Source organism: Sycon ciliatum, chromosome 8, assembly GCF_964019385.1.
Source record: "Sycon ciliatum chromosome 8, ocSycCili1.1, whole genome shotgun sequence".
NCBI lineage: Eukaryota > Metazoa > Porifera > Calcarea > Leucosolenida > Sycettidae > Sycon > Sycon ciliatum.
In genome coordinates this window covers 23,431,319-23,456,552 of record NC_088650.1, presented here as the reverse complement: position 1 = coordinate 23,456,552, position 25,234 = coordinate 23,431,319, and the positions used below count along the sequence as shown (strand labels likewise).

General features: G+C 46.9%; 3 protein-coding genes across 3 annotated transcripts; 2 read left to right on the top strand and 1 right to left on the bottom strand.

Annotated features, from left to right (window-relative positions):
• Window positions 1–6,291: 6,291 nt before the first annotated feature.
• Window positions 6,292–12,327, bottom strand: LOC135823639 (uncharacterized). The gene has a single exon (XM_065336487.1). The coding sequence runs from the start codon at window positions 12,325–12,327 to the stop codon at window positions 6,292–6,294; it is 6,036 nt and encodes a 2,011-aa protein (XP_065192559.1).
• A 1,995-nt stretch (window positions 12,328–14,322) lies between these two features.
• On the top strand, window positions 14,323–16,319 carry LOC135822395 (methionine aminopeptidase 1-like). The gene has a single exon (XM_065335152.1). The coding sequence runs from the start codon at window positions 14,424–14,426 to the stop codon at window positions 15,549–15,551; it is 1,128 nt and encodes a 375-aa protein (XP_065191224.1). The 5' UTR covers window positions 14,323–14,423; the 3' UTR covers window positions 15,552–16,319.
• Window positions 16,320–17,649: 1,330 nt separating this feature from the next.
• Window positions 17,650–24,647, top strand: LOC135822398 (uncharacterized). Its single transcript, XM_065335156.1, has 5 exons — window positions 17,650–17,951; window positions 18,042–18,244; window positions 20,655–20,725; window positions 21,536–21,773; window positions 24,192–24,647. Exons 1-5 carry the CDS (start codon window positions 17,945–17,947, stop codon window positions 24,264–24,266), a joined length of 594 nt encoding a protein of 197 aa, XP_065191228.1. The 5' UTR covers window positions 17,650–17,944; the 3' UTR covers window positions 24,267–24,647.
• The last annotated feature ends 587 nt before the right edge of the window (window positions 24,648–25,234 follow it).

Sequence of the window (25,234 nt, the reverse complement as noted above, 5' to 3'; positions counted from 1 at the left end):
AGCTCCTTATCGAGGCGATTTTCCTCCAAGCGGCTCCAATATCTCCCATGCAGCGGCATAGTGGAAAGTGTTTTGGATTTTCGCTCTGCGCACGCTTGTTTAATGGTATGCTTATTGGGTAAAGCTGGTCCAGCTGCTGGCAGATCCAAACTCGACAGGAACTTAGCGGCCTTTGCAGTTATTGAGTGGCTTTTTGTTGTAGGTTTTTGTTGATGATACTGATAAAGCAGGATTATTCGGTCTATTGGGCTGGTACTCATGTAGCGGGCCAGGCCACACATGCTCCGGCCGTGCATATCCTCACAAGAGACCAAGCCCCGGCCTCCATCTCCCCTCTTCATGTAGAGCCTGTTGACTGAGGCTTTGGGGTGGTGAAATCCAGACGCAGTCAAGGCTGATCTTGTCGCTCGATCTGTGGTCTTTATTTCAGCCTCGGTCCAATTTACAATTCCATAACTATTATGTCATAGCCGGCAGAGCATACGTATTGATTGATTGATTTTATTTTATGGTACTTTGCAAGTTCAAACGGGTTCCTGGCCCAGTTATATGAAAGCGAAGGGTAGAATTTGCCAAAATCCTAATGAGCAACAGCATAGGCAATATTATCATAGAAGTGGAGTACTATGCGAGCGAGAATACTGAGAAGAAAGGAACATGTCAAAGCCTGACGAAACACAACCTATTGATGGCCTTGATCATGTTTCTCGCATTCAATCCACTGTTAAGAAGCAAATGTAATCTCTTTTTGTATTCTGCAGTGAGTTGGGTCTTGATCTGCGGGTGAGGTATCAAGGCTGCTTGCACTACTCCAAGGTACATGTATTTCAAATTTTTTAGAGTGGCAGCCAGAACAAGAAAATAGCCTAGTGACAATGGCACCACTGTTGAGAAGCGAATATTGAGGGCTTTATGTGATACCATTGGGAACGATTGCCCCTTTGACTTGCGATGTTAAATAAAAACAAATACAATACAAGTAAGACTCGGATGGAGAGCCAAGGATTAAATTTAAAAAGAAAGGACCAAAATGTGACATGTTATCCGTAGCTTTTGTCCAACACTAACAGTTAAAAGCAAGAAGTTGTAAGACGTTGTGTTCAACTTGTGTAGTCAGAAGGTGCAACAGTTAGCACAATACTGACTGATGTGTTGCTGACATTCAACCACCTGATGATAAGCTCCATCACGTCTTGGATGCGCAAACCAACAGCCTTCCAACTTGGAAGGCTCTAAGTTATAAACATGAGCCTCCCAAGTTGGGTGGTTGTCGTTTCGCGTTCTCGAAGTGAGCCGCGACCGTCCTGTGCCGTGGTCCTTCGTCTTTCAGCACCATCTCGTTGAAGCTAACATTCTTAGTTTGTCGTAATGTTTAGCTGGTTTTCGTCTTGAGTGCGCTCACCCTTTCTCATGTTATTTCATGACTTAGAACTGTCCAAGTTGGAAGGCTGTTGGTTTGTCCATCCATGACGTGATAGAGCTTATCATCAGGTCGTTGAATGTCAGTAACACATCAGTCAGTTTTGTGCTAACTGCTGCACCTTCTGACTACACAACATCTTACAACAGTCCACCAAGGTAACGAGATGATAATATAGTCAGATAGTGCGACAATAGTTAGTCATAACTAGTTACTTAGAAGTCCTTTTCTCTTTCAATATTACTATTGGCTCAACATCCGAGTTTACAATATACAATAGTATGCCATATTCATATTTTATGTGTATGGTTTGTACAGTCCAGTTACCGGAAGGGTCTTTGGCGCCATATAATATCGCTTGCCGCCTCTTTGGGCGAACTCCAGAAATCCTGGAGTTCGACCTATCGGGGTAGGTGGGGTATTTAGACGAATTTGTTCAAACGGTGGCCTAGGGCCTTGGCTGAAATGGAATCCGACATTATCATGTTATGGAGTCGTGTGGCAGAACTGTACCGAGATCCTTACGGGCCTACATGTAGAGTCGATGCAACAGGCAATGAAATTTGCCTTTGAGCATGCTGAAACGGAGGCTCTGTTGTTGGTGGATGCTCAGAATGCATTCAACAGCCTTAATCGATGCGCCGCCCTTCACAATATTGCCAGGGTGTGCCCTCCACGATCTCAAATATCAACAAATACCTACCAGTCTCCAACAACCCTGTATCTTTCTGGCGGTGGAAGCATCCTATCTCGTGAGGGAACCACACAGGATGATCCGTTATCCATGGTAATATACGCCTCTGCATTGAAGCCTTTGGTCAAATCATTGTGTACTTCTGTGAATAGAGTCTGCCAGGGATGGTATGCCGATGATTCTGCCGCTGCCGGGAAGTAACTACAATGTAGTTCGGTCCGCTCTGCGTTTGGTATGATCATTTGAAAACTCATGGCGAGGATTATGGTTCCATCACACGGCTGTTAGGACCGATGGTGTACGCGATCGGTATCTTGGTGCTGGGCTAGGTGTGCCTCGGCGTTCCGTAATGATTGTGCGAGACAAGTAGACGTCCAGTGCTTGTTTCGTGCGCTGCATGGCCCTGGATGAGGAGGTACATGATTGTACTTGCTCCTGTGGGAACTTACTCGTAAGTCTTATCTTTCCCCTCCTTCTAATGTACTGTCTCTCCTCCTAACACTTCGTATCATGTACTAGTATCTGTCACTCCTTTCACATGATTTCTTATTCTTCTTTCTTTTTGGTGCGTTTTATGTCCCCATGATCACGTCGAGACCTCAGGTCGGCCGAGGGCAAAAAGTCTCACCATCCCTGGCACTATGCTCCCACTATGCAAATTTTTGTCTTTGCATGTGATCCGGCGTGAGCTGTGATCATTGTAAAAAAAATTAAAAAAAATGCTACCAATCAAAAGGCATGGGTGTAGTGGTTAATAGGCCTGTGGGGATTGCCCTATCAAAAATTTAATAAATAATAATAATAAATACGAAGTAGTGGTTGCGACTTCGGCGATGATTTGTAAGAAAGGTTTGCTCCCCACACCGGAGCTCGCGCTATTCCTCGACGTCTGTCTCACCGTCCAGGAGCGACACTCACGCTGCTATCTGGTGTTCACGAGGTGTTTATCGCGCTGGAAGCGGAGCGTCTCTGTAAGTCTGTATCCCTGGTGATGTTTGTGCCTGGAGAGCACTATATAAGTGGTGCTCTTCAGGCACAATCTTCCTCAGCCTACTCAAGCTCAACTGATGAGGGGTGAATTCCCCGAAACACTGTGTATTGAGCAGGGAGTGGTGCTTTCTTGCAGGTTTGCCGAGTCAAAGGTTCGATGGACTTCTCGTGTGCTCTGGATGGCAGTCGTGAGTCAGTCAAGTGTCAAGTAAAGTCGGCGGAATAGCGCGAGCTCCGGTGTGGGGAGCAAACCCTTTCTTAATAATAATAATAATAAATAATAGTTTTATTTATCAAGGAGGGGTTTTCAGGAGGACTCCGTTGCTTTTGTTATCTATTCAGTATGTATGTATTGCTATCGATTGATTTGGTTCCCAACTTCCCACCCTCCTACACAAAGACTGTGGTTCGTGGAGTCGCAACATACCAACTCCCTACCTTGGTTCAGGCTGGTTCGGGACTACAAAAAAATAATCGAGTACAGTATTCGGGACTTCGGCCAGTTCGGGTTGGCTCACTGCACTTGACACTTGAATTACTTGAACTTGAAGTCCTTAGGGACCATCGCAAAAGTTCGCAGAAGCCCCTGAAACGAAGAGCATACGTTGGGGGGGGGGGGGGGGGGAGGGAGTCGGTGTCGAAAATCGCAAACCGGGCTTCAATTCAAAAAAGTATTGACGACATGTAGGAGCTAATAATAGATTAGCATGCTCAAAGGATACAACTGCATAGCTCTAGCTGTTCTCGTTCTTAGATCACCCACTGCAAGGTGATATCATCGTTGCATTTATAAAGTGCTGTACATTGTTACGTATACATGTATATTATAACAAGGGACCGAATGTATATCGAGAAATATAGACCAGTATAAAAACCGAGGCGAAGCCGAGGTTTTTATAACTGGTCGATATTTCTCGTTATACCTCACTCCATATACACCCACACTCATATACCAGATCTCCCATGAAGTTTATAAATTTCCATATACACTGTTCAATATACACCACTAAGGAGGTATATACACCACTAAGGAGGTATATACACCACTGAGGAAAACCATCAGAAAAAAACCCACTGAGGGGCTTTCTTTCTCTAAAAAGGAGTGTATATACATGTAGCTTTCTTTCTCTAAAGCTATATTCACTCCTTTTTGCTCTTGAGCTTGCGCATGGAGAGGTATAAATATTATTATAACAAGGGACCTCGTGTATATCGAGAAATATAGACCAGTTATAAAAACCTCGGCTTCACCTCGGTTTTTATACTGGTCTATATTTCTCGATAATTATACACTCGGTCCCTTGTTATAATATATTTATACCTCTCCATGCGCAAGCTCAAGAGCAAAAAGGAGTGAATATAGCTTTCTTTCCCTAAAAAGGAGTGAATATAGCTTTAGAGAAAGAAAGCTATATACACTCCTTTTTAGAGCAAGAAAGCCCCTCAGTGGTTTTTTTTCTGATGGTTTTCCTCAGTGGTGTATATACCTCCTTAGTGGTGTATATACCTCCTTAGTGGTGTATATTGAACAGTGTATATGGAAATTTATAAACTTCATGGGAGATCTGGTATATGAGTGTGGGTGTATATGGAGTGAGGTATAAACCAGGGAGTAGTACAATATTGTATTGTACTACTCCCTGGTATAAACACTGATACAACAATGCTTGTGTAGTATTTTATAATAATTATTATGTGTGAGCATCCAAGTGAAGTAATGAAGCCCATATTGTGGCTGTAGTTTCGTTTGAGGGGGGTCAGGCCCGAAACTAACGGTCTTCGTTTCGGGCCGCGGGGGCTTCTGCGAACTACTTTTGCGATGGTTCCTTAGCTTGGCCGGTTGAAGCCTGGTTCACAACAATCTAGGAAACATGTCATCATGATGTCACTAGCACTTTCGTCAGAGACTCAGATGTCACAAATCACGATTAAGGCCATGGTAAAAAATAAATTTGATTCTCAGGTCATGAGCCTGTGAAAATCGGTGCGAGCGAGCGACTTTTTATTCTATTTCCCACAATTTTTTTCATTTCCAAAGATAGGGTCACACATGAACGTCACAGGTTAATAATTATTAGGCCAGGGAGTAGAAAAATACCGGTATTTTACTACTCCCTGATTCACGCCTTTCGCATTGACCGTTTTCATGTGCGCATATGCATGCATAGAAATAAAAAAATCATCCGTGCGCCGCCAAAAATCGGTGCGCGCATATATGCGCATACTTGAGAATCAAAGATAATTTTTACCGTACTGGCAATATATGTTGCCGCAGTGACGTGAGGCCATGAAGCGTTACATTGGCACATGTTTGCCGCACGCAGGGCGTTACATGCAAAGTCGCACAGGAGCCGTTACACAGGTTTCTATATTGCCGCAGTCCTTTTTTTGCTATTGCAGGACTTCCTGCTGCGTCCAGTTTTGAACTTTTCACCACGCGGTACACGTGCTTTCACAGTTGTTTTCAGCCTTTTTTGCAATGAAAAGATCGCCGCACCCCGCCGGACGCGCGTTACGAACTCAACGAAAAATTGTCGCACTAGCCTGGTTGCGCGTTACGCCGCACCCCCCTGCGTTACGCGTGAAGGCCGATTCACAATACAACTTTCTGCGACGCGACATGCGACTTGCGACGCATGCGACGAGCTGCGACAGCGACACGTACACACTGTCACGAACGGACATAAACGAGGGAAAATAAGGGGGTCTAAAATACTATTACTACTGCACTCCAGGGCAGTTCAACGGTGGCTGTGATCACAGTCCCTCGTCTCCGTCGTGAGAACATCAAAAACTCATCATATCAAGTGCTATTATCGAAAACACTGTCACGAGAAGAAGGTCTAACCAGACACAACTTCCATACCAAAAAACCAGAAAACTAGACCAAGAAGAAAAAACTGTTCTCCGCTCTAAAAACACGGTAAACGATTATGACGTAAGGCGTCCAAAAGGAGCGAGAGTTTGAACTCCCGTTTGAACTTACAACAGATATGGCTGTAACTAAGTGTAAGAGATAGTAGGGGTCAAAGCATGCATACGCGAAATGTGTACAATAATGCACGACGTGGGAAAAGCGGGAAATAGTAAGTTCATGACTGCGCAGTCATGACACTCCCGAGGAACAAAAGAAACAAACTATTTTACTGTGACATTGAATATTAAAAGACAATGGAATAGATACTGTCTACATACATACATACGTAGAAACAAAGGTGAAAGCTACAGACACCAGCTCAGCCTGCATTTGTGCATTGAGCCTTTCCTTTGCCTTCTGGGCGGCCATGCGCTGAGGCCTGCTGCTAGCAACATCAGTGCTGCCGTTGTCGATGACATCAGTGTTCTCCTTCTCCTCCGTTGCGTTCACTTCTAGCGGGTAGAGGTGGTTGATCGGTCGGTTCAGGATGGAGTTGGTCGTCTGTACTGTCGCCGAACGAGTCTTGCCGTCCTGCGCGCTGTCATGCAGTTCTCTGATTTTTCCCATCTTCCACATTCCACGTGGTAGCTGGTCGTTCTTGATCATGACCATGTCGCCGATCTTGGGATCAGTGGTTCGGCTCCTCCTGAGACGATGGTTGATTGGCTGTCGGCTGCGAAGTGCAAGGATATAGTCATCTCTCCACAACTTCCAGAACGTGTCCAGTGCAGCTTGCTGCTTCTTCTGCAGTGACGTAATAGTAGCGACTGGATCTCGTTGGGGCATGTAGTCATCTGACTGGATATCGTCAGGAAGTCCCAGTGAGCGAGTTGGGGCAATGAAGTGGTTTGGCGTGATGATTCCATCTGTCGACTCTGACGGTACATACGTCAATGGGCGTGTGTTGAGCATTGCCTCAACTTCCGTTGTGATTGTGTTGAACTGCTCGTAGGTGAATCGACTGCGGCCAATGGCTTTGTGGAAAGCTCGCTTCACCAGACCAACTAGTCGCTCATAGAAACCGCCTTGCCACGGTGCAAACTCAGTGGTGAAAACCCAGGTTACCTTGTGTTCTGCAAGGTAGCAGGCCAGCTCAGGGCAGGTTAGGATCTTTTTCCACTTCTGATCGAGGTACGTCTGTGCCAACTTGAACTGTGGCGCATTGTCTGAGATGATCTTGTCAGGTCGTCCTCGCCTGGCAATGAATCGTTTCAAACAGTTGACGAACTGGGCCGTTGTTAATCCCATCACTACTTCCAAATGAACCGCACGGGTTGCCATACAGGTGAAGAGGCACACCCATACCTTCTGTGTTGTACTGCTGATGTTGACGCTGAATGGGCCGAGATAGTCGAGGCCGATGTACTGAAATGGATGAGACTGCTGTACTCGTTCTGCTGGTAGCTGTGGCATCTGGGGTAGACGGAACGGTTGCCCTTCGTGTTTCTGACAAATGACACATTTACTCAGAACGGCTTTCACAGCTGCTCGCCCTTGTGGAAGCCAGTACTTCTGTCGAATCTGGGCAAGTGTGTGAGACACTCCGGCATGAATGAGACGCGCATGAACTTCCCGGATGATCAGAGTACTTAGCTTACTGTGTCGGGATATCAGCATAGGGCGAGTCGCATCTTCAGGTAGCTGAGCATTGTCTAGCCTTCCATGGCATCTTAGCAGTCCTTCAGCATCCAGGCGAAGTCCGAGCTGGTCTTGAAGGGGGTGACGAGTACCGCTGTCTATAGCTTTGAACGCATCCGTGAAGTTCTGTTGTTGGTGTTGTCTGATGATGATCTTCTCTGCGATGCTGAGATCACTGGCTGCTACGTACTTGGTGCGCGAAGCATCATCAAAGACCATTGCTGCGAGGGGAATCTTTGGCCGTAGCTTCTCTCGTGTGCTGCTACTGACCTTGCTCCAGATCTTTTTGCCAATGAAACGGAGGCAGATTGCTGTAGTCCTCAAGAGCGATCTGAGGGATGAAACACGTTGTTCTGCTGCCTGAAGCGAATACGTTTCTGTGCTGTCGTTGATGACGGCAGCTGTGTTCCCAATTGTAATGAGAGGGGAGCGTCTCTCTTTGTCTGCTTCTGCAATGTCTTCTTGCGTGACGATCAGTTTTCCTGTTGGCCAGTCCTCTTTGTCTCCTGCTAGCCATGCAGGACCCTGCCACCAGAGAGAAGACTCCTTCAACTCCTCTGGCTGAAGACCGCGTGTTGCTATGTCTGCAGGGTTGTCCTGGGACTGAACGTGACGAAACTGTAGCTGCTGATTGGATTTCACTTCCTTCACACGATTGGCAACAAATGTTGAGAGATGATGGGGCGTTGTGAGCCAGTGGAGAACACACTTGGCATCAGTCCAGAGGTATGTTGGGATGTTGTTCTGAAGTTGAAGCTGGGATTGGATGAACTTGACCATCCTGAATCCGATGACCACGCCGAGCAGTTCCATACGAGGAATGGTGACTGATTGCTTCTTGGACGGTTTGTTGGCTGACGGGGTCAGTCGGGATCTGGAGAAGATGAGATTCACCGTGTACTTGTTGGAATCCGGAATCTGCACTTGGAGGTAAGCTGCTGCTGCATATGCATCCTTGGATGCATCTGTGAAGATATGTAGACTCATCGGTTGACTTGCACTCGCAGGACCAATGAACCTTGGAATGGTGACGGTCGTCGTCTGCCGGAGTGCTGATTGGATGTTGTCCCACTCCAGGAGCATTGGTGCGGACAATGGGGCATCCCACTCCAGACCTTCCTCCCATAGCCGACGAAGGTACCGCTTCCCTTGCAGTGTAGATGGTGTCATCAATCCGAGTGGGTCAAACACGCTTGCCACTTTGTTCAGCACGCTGCGCTTTGTGACTGGACCGACTGATTTCTCATTGATGCTGTTGGACACGGCGATGTTATCTGCTTTGCTATCCCACTTGAGCCCAAGGACTTTGGTAGATGCTGATGGCAATCGGTCGATTTCTTGAATCTTGTCCAACACTTTGTCGGAGTTGGAGGTCCAGTCCCGTAGGTTCATGGATGCATCTGAGAACAGCTGCTTGGCTTCCTTGTAGAGATGAATACCTTCTTCTGGGGAGTAGACCGTGGTTATTAGGTTGTCCACATACAGATCACGTGCAATAGCACCAGACACATCGGTCTGGGCCTGTGTGAGGTGCAGCTGAATGGTAGCAGCGAGCAGAAATGGGCTCGAGACTACACCGAACGGCACTCGACAGAAACGGTACGCTGTGACATTGCCGTTAACCTTCTCAGGTGTGGTACAGTCCTTGTACCAGATGAATCGGGTGACGTCCCTGTCACTTGGCTGAATAGAAATTTGAAGAAATGCTTTCTCTACGTCAGCGCTAATCACAATTGGCTTGAGACGGAAACGCATTAGCAGGCCGCAGAGGTCAGGGAGTAGCACTGGGCCACGGTAGAGGCAGTCGTTCAGGCTTGGAGATGTTGCACTCGCTTTGGCTGATGCATCATACACTATCCTGACCTTTGTTGACTTCGCTGGTGTCACAACGGGGTGGTGTGGCAAATAGTGTTGTTTACCACTGGTTCCGGAAAGTTGAACTTCTTCAATGATTCCCTTAGCTAGCTGCTGTCGGATCACCTTGTCATAACTCTCGAGCAGCTGTCCGTCTGTAGCGAGTCGTTTGGCCAGTGATTTCATTCGGCCAAGGGCTAAGCCGTAGTTGCTAGGAAGTTGATCTTTGGTGTCATCAGGCTTCCATGGCCATTGGATGGAATACCTGCCATCGGAATTTTCCGTTGTCTTGCGAAATTGCGCCAGTGCGATTTCGTCATCATTCGCGTAGGGTGAATCCTTGATTCCGATATTCTCCAGTTGCCAGAATTGAGACAGTACCCTGTCCTCTGTGTTACGGTTGGAGATGCTTGCAGCTCCTGAGAAAATTGAACCGCTGCTGGTAACCACCAGGGAGGTCGTGTCATCATTGCTGCATTCATCCGGTAGTGAACTGCAGCCGGTGAGCAGGTATCCAAATTCGGAGGAGACTAGCTTGAGTCCTGATGGCAGTGTGATAACATTATTGCCCACCAGTTGCCAAAAGTAGTCAGCACCAATTAGAAAGTCGATGTTGACAGTTTCCATTGCGTGAGGCACAGAATCTGCTAGCGCTGTTGGAGACAGCTGTTCAAGAAACGCCAAGTCGGTCTGTTGCACGGCTTGTTTCACAATTGGGTTGGTTATGGTAGGCAGAGTATTCACCATTATCTGTGCCATGTTACCGTCTCGGAGGTTGACAGCGAGTTGGAACGATTGCGAATTGAAGCTCTTGGACTTAGTTGCTGCCATGGTGTTCAGGTAGAGCCTCTCTTCATTCTCGACTGGTAGCTGGAGTCGTTTAGCTAGAGCTGCAGTGATGAACGATCGTTGGCTGCCACTGTCCAGTAGTGCGTTGACCATGACCTTCTTCCCACAATGGTCAGTCACGTTACACTTAGCGGTTTGCAGCATGGCTGACTGAATAACTGCTTTCAGTGTTGAGACGCTCGTGGTGGCTAGTTCCGTGGTTTCATCTGGAATTGCCGCCGGCTCTTGGCTTGGCATCTCTGTCTGTGACAAAGCTGCGATTGCTGCTGTCTGTGGACTGCCATTGGCCAGTGAATTTGTTTGCTGGTGTTTCGGAACTTCGACTGCTGGATTATATTGTTGACCCTTCTTGGGACAAATAGCACGACTGTGGCCTGTTCCGCTACAGTGGTAGCAATTTCTACTACGGTGTGCACAATTCCTTGCGATATGGCCTTCTTTGAGGCACACAAAGCACCTACGTAGGGACAACAGTTGATCCTTCCTGGAATCCAGTGTTGAGTAGTTGGTACACTCATCACTGAAATGGCTTGACCGACAGAAGACGCAGGACGGTTCTCTTCTGGGGCTTGCCTGGCTGGATACGAATCCCATTGTTGGTGGACGATGGTGTTGTTGCTGGTGTCCATGTATCTTAGGCTGAGGTGTCTGGCTGATGTTGTCGGTGAACTGACGAACTGTGTTCTGCATTGCTACATACTTCGCTAGCATCTCCCGTACTGTTTTGACCGTCCATGGCACAGTATGGTCGGATTTCTGCTCCTCCAGTTTGCTGACGAGCTGGAACGGGAACTTCGAGAAGAGTTGCTGAATGAGGACGCGCTGAGTATCCAGGTTCTCTCCCTGAGCTTCCAATTGACGAAGGAGTTTCTCCATTTGGTCAATGGTAGCCTTCACTTCAGTAAACCGGTTGTTACATTGTGGCAGCTGTGCCAGTTTACGATACAGTGTTGCCACTATCAGCTCAGGCTGTCCAAATTTGTCCTTCAGCATCGTAACTGCGATAGGATAGTTAGCTGCTGTTATTGGAATGCCTTCGATGGCTGCTGCGGCGACACCCGTCAGGACGCTTTTGAGGTACGTGAATTTTGATACGTCCGGCAACGATTGACGAAGACCAACAGAGGACTCAAATGTCTGCCAGAATTCTGGCCAGTCCATGATGTCTCCATTGAACTGAGACAGTTTCAGCTGAGGAAGTTTCACCACTGGACTGGAGCGTGCAGCTTGCATGGCTGCTACTGCTGCCTGTGCCGCCACCTCAATGGTGGACAGCGTTGTTGGTGCACTGTGGATACTGAGACTTGACGATGCTCGTCGGATGCCATCTACAATGATCATAGCTGGAGACTCGTTCTGGTCTCTAGAATCTTCTTCCAGCTGCACTGCTGTTTGTTGATGCGCCTCCTCGTCAACTACTGGTATGTCCTCAGTGGCACTGGCACTATTGGTGGTGGCATCCACTGAAGTCACTGAGGCTTTCTGGTGCTGTTGCTGAGCAGCCAGAATGGCGGATTGGGACTGACGCTTCAATTTCTCCTCTTCAAATACGACTTGGTCGACAGCTATCTGGGCATCTTCAAAAATGCGCCAAGACACATTAAATTCACGCTCCCACTCCTCTTCTTCGTCGTGTACACTACATCTTTCTAAGTCGTCCAGAACATTGAAAATCTCATCCTGGGTGAGTAGTATTTCTCGTTTCAACTGTACAGCATCGTCAATCTGGGGCTGAAGCCTCTTTGGATCGATCCATACTTCCACATAGCTTTCTGTTGTTTTTTCCAAAATGTACGCAGTACATGCCCTGATGCGCTCGTATCTTCGCATGCACCGGCGTCGACGCTTCTGCGCGTCCTTGATGGCCTGCAGGCCTTTCTTCTGGGAGTCATCTTCCTGACATGTTGTGGCTGTAGCACAACCTTCAGTGGCTTCACTAGTACGATTAGAGTCTTCACTTGACATCATATCCTATCCTGGTCACAGCACCATGTCACGAACGGACATAAACGAGGGAAAATAAGGGGGTCTAAAATACTATTACTACTGCACTCCAGGGCAGTTCAACGGTGGCTGTGATCACAGTCCCTCGTCTCCGTCGTGAGAACATCAAAAACTCATCATATCAAGTGCTATTATCGAAAACACTGTCACGAGAAGAAGGTCTAACCAGACACAACTTCCATACCAAAAAACCAGAAAACTAGACCAAGAAGAAAAAACTGTTCTCCGCTCTAAAAACACGGTAAACGATTATGACGTAAGGCGTCCAAAAGGAGCGAGAGTTTGAACTCCCGTTTGAACTTACAACAGATATGGCTGTAACTAAGTGTAAGAGATAGTAGGCCTAGGGGTCAAAGCATGCATACGCGAAATGTGTACAATAATGCACGACGTGGGAAAAGCGGGAAATAGTAAGTTCATGACTGCGCAGTCATCATGACACACACGGTTCACAATATTCTTCATGTTTGCGACATCCTCATGCACAAGTATAAGCAAGAGTCCATAACCAGATAACCCAAGAGTATGCAACTGTGATCTCTTTTCTATGGGCCAACCGCGCGGCGCGCTGCCTTCATTACATCATTCAGCTGCAGTCCGCGCACTGCGGAAAATCAAACACCGCACTTTCCCGCTAGTTTGAAATGAACTTTCGTACGGAACTGGAGTTCACGCGCCAGAATTCAGAGATTGTGTAGGTACTGGAACGAATCGAGCAAAAACGGATGGGCTCGTGCGAGAAATTGAGAGTTTGAATGCATGCTTTCAGAGCGTGATGAAGGCAAGTTACGTAATGAAGGCAGCGCGCCACGCATGCACCCATAATCACAGTTGCATACTCTTGGGTTATGGACTCCGGACTCTTGGTATAAGTAGTACTATGCACGTGCACTGCACGTACACTGCACGTGCACCCAGGGTCGAAACTGTACTCCATTTGTGTATGTCGCGTGTCGCATGTCACGTCGCAAAAGTTGAACTTTCTTCAACTTCTGCGACAGGTGCATTGCGACAGCTTGCGACAGCTTGCGACAGCTCGCGACAGGCAGTTTCTTGTCGCAACTGTCGCAAATCGCGTGTCGCGTCGCAGAAATTAGAAAGTTGTATTGTGAATCGGCCTTTACGCGGCAACATATACAGTCAACTTCGCCAATAACGACATTCGGCGGGGCATCAGAAAAGTGTCCTTATTCGCGAAGTGTCCTTATAACCGAAGTCCCATTTGAACGTATGTGAACCCATATTTTGTATAGTATGATATGCATATCAAAATCAAGCTCTTTTTTTGCTCTATGTCAATGTGTACTTTATTTTCATATTGCAGTTGAAAGGAACTAAAAATTCAATATGCAAGGGAAATCAATTGAAAAATATGCCTTTTTGAGCAATCTACAGGGCCAGAGATATGTACATGTATGATGATTACTGTACAATCATGTACAACTACATGTACATTGTATACATATAGGTGTGCTGGTAAATCCAACCATTTTGAAGCCAACATTAAAAAGGAAGAAAAAGCCCCCCCCCCCCGGCTGCATTTTCTTGCATGTGTGCAATAATATCCATCACCAGTGCACCATATGCATAGGTTCTGGTACTTCTGCATGACACTACATGTACTTGACTGACAGGTACTTGAAATAGCTGTCAAAAGCCCAGAAAGTCGTTATTCAAGCAGTGAATATGACCACGGGGCACTAAAAGCATGTCGCTATATGCGAATTGTCGTTATTCAGATAGTCGTTATATCCGAAGTTAAATATATACAGTTAGATGGGACTTTGCTCTGGGCATGGAAATTCGGTCGTTATTCGCGAATTGTCGTTATATCCGCAGTCGTTATTAGCGAAGTTGACTGTATTGCCAGTACGGTACATGTACTATGGTACCATGGCCTAAATTAAAAATTTTGTTTCGCAAACGTTTTGGAAACGAAAATGAACACCAGTTTTTTTTTCTCAGCATAGAACATTTTGCATGCACCTTCCATGTGTTGTTTGTTCCCCTCTTTACAGTAGCAATTTTTTCCTGTACGTTGCCATCTGTGGAGCACAATGGATGCTATTTGCGAAACAGTGGGATGCGGCAAGCCGTCCAAGCTTCGCTGTCCGACTTGCGTGAAGCTGGGTATTCCAGGCAGCTTCTTCTGCTCGCAGGACTGCTTCAAAAGTTCGTGGAAAGCACACAAAGGTGTACACGACATGACGGCCTCCAGCAAGGATCAAACTCCGCAGGAGGCCCTTCTCTCTTCAAGAAAGTGGTCTGGCTTCCAGTTCACAGGCCCGTTACGTCCGTATCCCGTCAGTCCGTACAGACCTGTGCCAGCGCACATTCCAAGACCTGACTATGCAGAAACTGGTGAACCAATCAGCGAGCAGCAGGCCAAACGCGCAGGTATGATACGCGTGCTAAACGACGAGGAGATCGAAGGTATGCGTGTAGTGGGAAAGCTGGCACGAGAGTGCCTAGACGTTGCCGCCAGGGCATGCGAAGCTGGCGTAACGACGGACGAGGTTGACCGGCTGATGCACGAGGCGGCCGTCGAACGCGAATGCTACCCCAGCCCACTGAACTACTACAACTTTCCAAAGTCGCTGTGCACATCGGTGAACGAGGTCATCTGCCATGGAATTCCGGACACGCGTCCGTTGGAGAACGGCGACTTGTGCAACTGCGATATCACCGTGTATCATCGGGGCTTCCATGGAGATTTGAACGAGACTCTGTTTGTGGGTGATGTGGATGAGAAGTCCCGTGATCTCACCAAGGTGGCGTATGAGTGTCTGATGAAGGGCATAGATATTGTGCGGCCGGGCACAAAGTTCCGTGAGATCGGCAATGTGATCCAGGCGCATGCGTCTGCCAACGGGTACTCGGTAGTCAAGTCCTACTGCGGACATGGCATCAACAGCTTGTTCCACTGTGCGCCCAACGTGCCGCACTATGCCGGAAATAAGGCGGTGGGAGTGATGAAGGTCGGCAACACGTTCACCATCGAGCCCATGATCAACGCGGGCTCGTGGCGTGACGTGTCCTGGCCCGATGACTGGACTGCCGTCACCCGCGACGGCAAGAGATCGGCGCAGTTCGAGCAGACCCTGCTTGTCACGGACACTGGCTGCGAGATCCTGACACGGCGGCGGGAGAATGACGGCTTGCCCTGGTTCATGGATAAGAAGTGATGTGGAGTGCTGTTCGCTATTGCTAGGCTATGGCTGTGGATAGCTGATTTAGCATGAGCAGAGTCTGCGCTCACGAATGATGTCATACCCAGGAGAGGTGCTGGCGAATGATGTCATGTTTGGGAGAGCCACTGACGATGGGTGTCCTACCTATACTTGGCTATAGGAACCTCTCTGTTGAAATTATTTTCCCTGTTTCAAGGTGTGCGCTTTGATACAGCTAAACAGCTGTTTGCCATTCTCCTGAGAGGCGTGTGGTAGACACGGGTTATCTTGCGTGGCCATGCATGCCTTGTGTTGAAACCGCAGCGTTTAGTTGTTTTGACTCCTCTCCATATGTCCACGCGCGACATTACATCCGTTTTAATGTCCGCACACAACATTCATTTTTATAGGGGTAGTTCTTTGGCGGCGACACCATCCTGCTTTGCAGTGGCGCTCTATTCGACATGCTGTTCTATAGAGAGGCATGCAATAGCACAATGTTGCTGTGCGTGTTGGGCCATGTTCCCCCGTGTCAGAACCTAAGAACATTGGTCCTAAGATTATACATCGTCATTTCAACCGGCGTTCACTTGTCTGGGAAGTGCTTCACCCGATCTGCTATGACCAGCACCCATGGACTGACAGTGAGCGAAATACATAGCCATCGTGGCGTTATCTATCATTCTATGGCGATCCTTTTTTCTGTGGCTCTTGTCCCATTCTCCTTTTAGCATCTTGTTTTCTCTGGTCTCTTCTTGAAGGTCTTTCTACTGACGTTACCGATATGCCTTTTGTCAATTGTTTCTGAGTACACGTACTTGGTTGCCTGCACTACCCTCTGCTAGCCTAGGCTCTGGGACTCGTGGGAGGTGCCAGCATTTTTCACAGGGCAAGGCCTTGGCATCATGCATGTGCAATGTGACTATGTAACACAAAACGAAAATGGTTTGGTTGCTGCCACAGCCTGGATTCAATGATGAAGGAAGGAGCCAGCCTGTCCAAACAGGATTCCGCAGCCGCCCAATTTTCCATTAGCTTTCATCCGCGTTTTCGAGAAATTTTGCATAAAACCCACGTTTATCACTCCCCCTCACGTGACCGCGGACTCCTGCATATACACTCACACAATAACCACACAACTGTTTGGGGATAGCGCGCTTATTGTATTATGCCAAACTTGACACGCTGAGTCCAGCTTGACTCAGCTGAGTCCCTAACTGCAATTTACTGCTCTAACATGAAGCCGTGCCTGGAAGAAGGGAAAGAGCGAAAAAAGAAAAAAAAATTCTGGCCTTCTGCAAGCAATAGCAAGTAATAAGTGACGGCTGTGTAAAGTCGCACAACCATGCAGTCGACCGGATGATGGTGAGTGTCCGGCACACATCTTGCTCTGCTGCTCCACCTGCGCATACCTGATACGGTGGTGCGCTTACGGGCGGGCTGCCTGGGCCCCAGATGCCTCCTTGATGCGCCACGGAGTGCCGTCGAAGCACCTGTATCACTTCGGTGATCCAAATGCGAATGCAGCCTTGCCGGTCGCCCGCCGGCCTGCCGCCTACGCGACCAGCCTGAGACTGGCCCTGCCGCATTTGGCGCTTCTAAACGCTGCGATCCGGTAGACAGCTCACTGGGCTGCCAAATACGTGACTGGCTTGAGGACAGTTCCATACTGGGCAGGGCGCCCAGCTCAGGTCGCACGCCGTAGCGGCGTGAGCTGGGCGCGGTGAGGGTTGGTGATAACTACAGTTTCCTCCTTCCTCCTCCGGAAACTTCCATTATCCATGCATGATGGGATCCGGGAATGTACAAGAAAACGTGCATTATGATGTTGAATGTACTACAGCTGTACAAAGTCGTACCCGCCTATGAGTTTGTACGACAAAGTAACATTAGTTGTACCTACATGAAACTGTACGCTAAAGTTGTACCAATATTATGCGATGACCGATAATCACTCGTGCATAATCAATGACATCACCTGCATCTTTGTGCTGATCTGATGTCATGATGATGAACAAAAAATAATCATAAAAATAATGATTTTGTCCGGATTAATCTGTTTTTTTTTTGTGTACATGTACATGCCATGCGCCATCTCATTCAAATAAAAATATTGAAATTTGCTGAGAAAAGTTCAGCACAGCGAACTTCCTGCCTCGGTTTGCCCGTTCTTCTTGTCACGAACTTGCTTTCTCTTGCCAGTTTTAGGACGCAGTGCTGTTGCTTTTCTCTGCTTGTCCCAGTGCAAGTCCTTTCACATTGCTTGACGTAGTGCCACTTTCTGCGCAGTGTCCACCAATATCCCAATTTGATACACAACAAAAAATTATTAATTGAGCACTTCCTCAACATCCGGCTGTACACACTCCTGAAAGAAAGAGATAGAGTCGTCTCCGTCCCGCATTAACATGGCAGGTCGGTTGCCGCTTCTTCTGTCGGTCCTGCTCTTGCCTCTTCTGTCATATTTGTTCACGTATTGGCTTGTGGATTTCCTATGGCCTGCAGACGCTGGCGCTGGCGGTAAAACTGCCAAGAAGAATGCCAAACGCCAGGCAGCTAGGGCCAAGAAGCGCTTGTTGGATACGTCTGAACCTGCTTCAGGGTCTATGGTTTCTGGTGGAGTGACGTCAGCTGGTGCGGGGCCTAGGTCTGGTCAGCCTTCTATAGACTCACTGCGGCAAGAAATGGCTCAGGCCAAAGCTGATGGGGTAGGTTTGCACTTTGTCCTCGTGTGTCTGTTGGTGCACAGACACGCACACACACACACACACACACACACACACACACACACACACACACACACACACACACACACACACACACACACACACACACACACACACACACACACACACACACACACACACACACACACACACACACACACACTATACACACACACACACACACACACAGCAATATTGTACATGTACTAGTATACAATACAACCAGAGGCGGCCTGCACATGGGAAGTATAATACCATGTTCTAGTATAATAACGTATGGATTATAGCATGAGTACTATGTCCACCAGACACGGTATACACAGGGTACGAATGGTATAATCCAGTTATCCCGTGGTGCTTTCCTAAATATAGAGTGTAACCAACACTTAACTCCCTTATTCCCGTAGCTATGCAAAAGACGTTACTTCAGTAACGTCTGGCGCTAGCCAGGGTCCACACAGCTTTAATTACGTGTTTGTGTGTTTGTGCCGTCGGCATGCCTGGCGCTAACCCGTACCTGTCCCGTACCGTACGTACCATCAAAGACAGCTGGCCACAATAGAGACGTTCTGCAAAACGAAAATGTGTACGAACTTTCGCTCTACGTCACGAAGTGAGAAACTTCGCACGAACTTTCGCAACTTTGGACGCGAAACTTGCAGGGAACGCGAAATGAACTTTCGTAGGAAGTTTCGTGAGATTGGGTCATGTCGTACGTGCACTTGGCGCGTGCAAACTACGAAAATGTGCAGAACACAAAGTTCGTGCGAAAATTCGTACACATTTTCGCAAGGCCTGTCGCGAAACTTCGTTCGAATTTTCGTTGTGCAGAACCTCTCTAATATTCAAATAGGGCTTTCAAATGCAAGATTATAACGTGAAGCAACTTGGAAGAATGAGTATGTATGCGAAGTGTATCGGTGGAATGCATGAAGGGCGATAGTGAGGGTTCTAATCCTAGGTTATGTCTGAAAAAAAATAGGAGAAATGAACAATTTATAACATCCCTATGCTTTTTTTGCCTAGGTCATCAAGGTGGTAAACGGTGTCGTATTACCCTCGAATGCAAAGAGAAAGTTTATTTCTTTCGCTCAGTGCCCTCCGCTATGCTTTTTTGGCTAGCTCATCATGCATGTTATTCAAACAGATGGAATTTTTTTGCAATACAATGATGTAGCCGATCAGTTCATTGTGGTATGGTGGGCATCGTAGCCGTCTGTCCCATAAGCTGCCGCATACCAACTAAATACAAAACCATGCACTTCACACGAGCTGACTTGCACGCGTGGTACTTTTCACGAACCCAGACAAAGGGATTGGTCTATTATAACGCATGTACGAAGTCACTAGATTACACCCGCACCAGAGATGAAGGCGAGAGCTGTGGCCGAAGAACGGAAAAGATGCCTGGCGCTATCCCGTACCTGTCCTGTACCGGACCATCAAAGACAGCTGGCCACAATATTCAAATAGGGCTTTCGAATGCAAGATCATAACGTGAAGCAACTTGGAAGAATGAGTATGTATGCGAAGTGTATCGGAAATGCATGCAGGGCGATAGTGTAGGTTCGAATCCCAGGTTATGTCTTGAAAATAAATAAATAGGAGAAATGAAAAAATTATAGCATCCCTATGCTTTTTTTGCCTAGGTCATCAAGGTGGTAGACGGTGTCGTATTGCCCTCGAATGCAAAGAGAAAGTGTGATGTAGCCAATCAATGGAAAAAACATTTCCATCAGTTCTAACAACATGCATGATGAGCTGTGCAAAAAAAGCATAGCGTAGGGCCCTGAGCTTCCACGCTCTCTCGTTTCTTTCGCTCAGGGCCCTACGCTATGCTTTTTTGCCTAGCTCATCATGCATGTTATTCGAACAGATGGAAACTTTTTGCAATACAATGATGTAGCCGATCAGTTCGTTGTGCTCATATTCAAACTGATTGAAACGTTTTTGCAATACGATGATGTAGCCAATCAATGGAAAAAAATATTTCCATCTGTTCTAGTAACATGCATGAGCTAGGCAAAAAAGCATAGCGTAGGGCCCTGAGCTTCCAAGCTCTCTCGTTTACTCTTTGAATGACCCATGTGAACCGAGCGGGGGGGGGGGGGGGGGGGGGGGGGTGTCGCTGAATATACCCTTCTCAGAATGGCTGCTGATTGGCTGATATCATCCCAATCACACCTCACCATGGGATAATGAGTGGATATTACCCCATGCACACGAAGCCTGAATTTCGTGTCGTTTATCTTGATGGCTTACGTAAAATTATTGCATGCTTGTCTTGTTCATGAACAATTACCCTGAACAAGACACAATTTAATGGCTATATGGCCTGTGTGCTTGTGTGTGCAACGCATGCGCGTGTTCTTATTCCTGTGTGTATTTCTAGGATGTAAAGCGAGCACAAGAGATCAGAGAACAGATCTGGCTGCTCAAGGATCGTGCTGCTGGTGTGCTCGGGTAAGCTCTCTTGCACTTGTTGTCAGGTCCATGCATGTGGCGTGTGTCATCCTAGCCTTGTTGATAGGTAACATGTTTATTTTGGTTGACAGCAGGGTTGTAGGCAGGAGCACTGTTTTTTCAACACAGTGCGTCCTCCGCCTTGTAACATGCTGTCGACCAACATAAACATGTATGTGGCAAACGGTGTTTAGGCCGACTGTCGGATAACGATATAAACAATAAATTGGCAGCCATCCGGATCTCCGTGACGATGAAAATCCTGGGCATCAGTTGCAATGGTGATCACAGCATTAGTGAGTGCGTTCGAATATGCCCACGAATCGATTCGCGCTATTCACATCACCCCATGTGAATAGGGTGAATGGATTCCGAATCGATTCCAGGGCTCGTGACATAAAAATCGAACGATTTGAATGCATACGAATGGATTCATGAATCGATTCAAGTGCATAATCGAACGCACTCAGTGTTACTTCGATCATGAATGACAGAATCCTAGCCAGGTAGGTGACTCAAGACATGTTACTTCCGAGTCTCTTTGATATTTGGCTGTACAGTAGAACCTGTGTTTTGGCCGGACCCTGTACCAAGCGCCATCCTATATTGACCGCATAAATTTTCATGCAGCAAAGTGCTATGGCTCGAACGTACATCCCTGGACCAAGCGGAATACTGTCATCAGGACTTTGTTTACTGTACCAAGGGTGTCCGGTTAGGGCAGCTTTAGCTGTATTTTGTTTCCCTGAAAACTTTCAGATACTCAGTAGTCTTTTTTTAAATCTTTTTCTGTGTATTCGGTCCTTGCAGCGAAGGATTTGAGCGTGCAGCGGCCAGTTTAGCAGCCACCGCGGCAGCAAGGCCTTCGGCACCACCAGCAGCTGAATCAGGTGGCACAACACCAAGATCGACGCCAGCAGCGTCTCAAGGTCCGCCAGTGGAACTCACGGAATCTGAGAAGCGACTACGAGCACTAAATAAGAAACTGCAACAGATTGAGAAGATCAGGGCTGCGCAGAAGGAGGGAAAGCCCCTGGAAAGTGGACAGGTCTGTTCTTGTATGATTGGGGTGGGGTTGGCCATTTGCATGGTGTATATGCATGGGTACTGCGAGGAGTCCATAGTCAACATATTCCAACTTGGCAAGCCCATCGCCTCTAAAGTAGGAGTTGCACACTATTGGTTACATGGTAGTACTCTTGATGGTACCCTCTGAATGCAATCCCATGTACCCATGACCACTGACCACCACCCCATAGAGGTACAATGGTATCTTTCAAACCTGTACTAAGTGACCACTGGCCACCACCCCATAGAGGTACAATGGTATCTTTCAAACCTGTACTAAGTGACCACTGGCCACCACCCCATAGAGGTACAATGGTATCTTTCAAACCTGTACTAAGTGACCACTGGCCACCACCCATAGAGGTACAATGGTATCTTTCAAACCTGTACTAAGTGACCACTGGCCACCACCCATAGAGGTACAATGGTATCTTTCAAACCTGTACTAAGTGACCACTGGCCACCACCCATAGAGGTACAATGGTATCTTTCAAACCTGTACTAAGTGACCACTGGCCACCACCCATAGAGGTACAATGGTATCTTTCAAACCTGTACTAAGTGACCACTGGCCACCACCCATAGAGGTACAATGGTATCTTTCAAACCTGTACTAAGTGACCACTGGCCACCACCCATAGAGGTACAATGGTATCTTTCAAACCTGTACTAAGTGACCACTGGCCACCACCCATAGAGGTACAATGGTATCTTTCAAACCTGTACTAAGTGACCAGGTACAATGGTATCTTTCAAACCTGTGCTACAGACCATTTCGAAACTATAGACGCGTACCTAGGCAAAAACCTTACGCCAGCATCTATACCACATAAAATCTGTGATCACTTTGTGCATAAATTTTTCCAAATTGGGCGTCTGTTATCCAATCGTTTAGAAACTATATCAGAGTAATTGTGGAGCGGTCCTGAGCAATATTCCGAAAAGTTGCAGCCAAATTTGAAATATTTCAAAAACCCTACGCGTCTATAGTTTTGAAATGGACTGTAAGACACCCAATGTACACACGGGGGCTGATCATACAATTTTATACCCAGCTTCCATTTTCGGATTTTCTTTTCCAGTAGAATAATTTTCCAGCTTCTTTCTCCTTCCTCATGCAGAAACAATAAGAGTTCAGTCATCTGCAAGCCAAGGAGAAGAATTCTCTTCTCCGGTTTGCTGATGTCTTGTCTCTATCTCTATACATGTAGTGTACACTTCTCCTGGAGAATTTTCTGGCTTGTTCCTGCTCGAGGGAACAAGAAGAAAAGAACACTTGCTCAACTCTGATTGGCTGAGGGCGGCTGACCAATCATTTCAGGTGTGAAGTTCAGAGCCAGGATGGGCTATAAAAGTACTCATTCCAGGAGGGCACTTGCTGAACTCTGATTGGCTGAGGATGGGCTATACAAGTAATTATTCCAGGAGGGGATGCATGAAGAAGGAGAACTCTTGTTGTTTCTGCATGACGAAGGAGAACTCTTGTTGTTTCTGCATGACGAAGGAGAACTCTTGTTGTTCCTGCATTGTTGTTTCTGTGTGAAGAAGGAGAAAGAAGCTGGAAAAAAGCCATCCCAAACCCCGACCACCATCCCCTCCTGGAATGATTACTTTTATAGCCTGTCCTGGCTCTGAACTTCACACCTGAGATGAACTCTGATTGGTCTCAAGCCAATCAGAGTTCAGCAAGTGTAGAAATAACAGTCATGGCTGTTGTTTCTGCGTTTCTGCATGAGGAAGGAGAACTCTTGTTGTTTCTCTGGTCTCAAGCCAATCAGAGTTCAGCAAGTGTAGAAATAACAGTCATGGCTGTTGTTTCTGCATTTCTGCATGAGGAAGGAGAACTCTTGTTGTTTCTGCATGAAGAAGGAGAAAGAAGCCGGAAAATTCTCTTGTTTCATGAAGAAGTAGAAAGAAGCCGGGAAAAAAATGAAGGAGAAAGAAGCCGGAAAAAAGAAATTTTAGCTTTTCTAACTTCTCTAAACTTAAAGCAGAAACAACAAGACTTCAGCCATTGCTGAGCTCTGCAAAAACAAAAAGTTCAGCCATCAGCAAGCCAAGAAGAAAACACTTGCTTGAACTCTGCAGAAACAACAAGAGTTCAGCCATCGGCAAGCCTAGAAGAAAACGCTTGCTGAACTCAACAAGAGTTCAAGAAGAAAACACTTGCTGAACTCTAAAGCAGAAACAACAAGAGTTCAGCCATCAGCAAGCCCAGAAGAAGTTGGATGGCCAGAAATTTCAGATTTTCTTTTCCAGTATAATTTCCCAGCTTCTTTCTCCTTCCTCATGCGGAAACAAGAGTTTGCCATCTGCAACTTATATGAGTTGCCATCTGCAACTTATATGAGTGGCATGGCGGATACATGTGTTGTACACATTTCTGTGTTTTCTGCAGCTGAGCAAACTGGAATCCGAGGTGGAGATTCGCAGCGAAATTACAGAACTTGAGAAGCTGCTCAGTGCACTATAACCACCCCAGAGACGTATAGTTGAGTTAGAATGCTTGATACTGTTCACACTCAGCTGGTGTTGTGCCGGTATGAAAGATGTATTTGTAAATTCTCTATGACGCTGGTCGTATCAACATACTGCTGGTGTCGTCGCGGTTGCTGTACATGAATTGTTTTAAACTGCCGCATGTAGGCGAGCTTTTGCTGTAACGTTGTTTTTATTTACTGTTGTTATGCTATCTGCGCTATTCTGCTTCTCAATTGCTGTGCTTTTTTGCCATATTTCATGTATTTACCTAGCTATTTTATTTTATTTCATTTGAAAACTGCATGATGATTGGAATCATAGGAAAGTAACACTGACTGGCCAAAGAGTTTTGATGGCACGTGTGTCAACATGACCGATGTATCGAATATAGCTGAAGTTGAAGAAAGCTAGAACACTTCAAAAAAATTATAAACCCACTCCCATGATCAGGATCATGCCTGCAAATTCTGGCCATCCCAAACACACTGGAATGAATACTTTTACCACCGCCACCAAAAGTTCGAACTTTCGAGTTGCTTAACGTCCCTATTCTCAGCCAATCCGAATTTTTTTCCTACACCGACTGTAACAGAGTGTTGTCGCCTGCATCATTAAACAAAACTTTAAATGGTGGAGAAACTGGAGAGAGATAACATCCGTTGAATGGTGAGAACTGTTGCAGCAGCTAAGTCTGGTGAATGATCACCATAACAACTAGGCCCTATAATTATTTGAATTTATTTCCATTAGAGGTTTTTTTATCACAGTGCACATACCCACTGCTCCCCTATTTGCCAGACTATCAATGCCTCAGCTCCACCAGCTGTACGTGCAACGTCTGCTTCTCTTCGTCTTCCGCTGCCTTCATGGCAGAGCCAGCTCACTGTTCCAATCCTACTACTCCCTCATTGCCACGGATGTGGACAGAAGTTGTGTCACGCGTGGTCAGGTCAGCCAGCT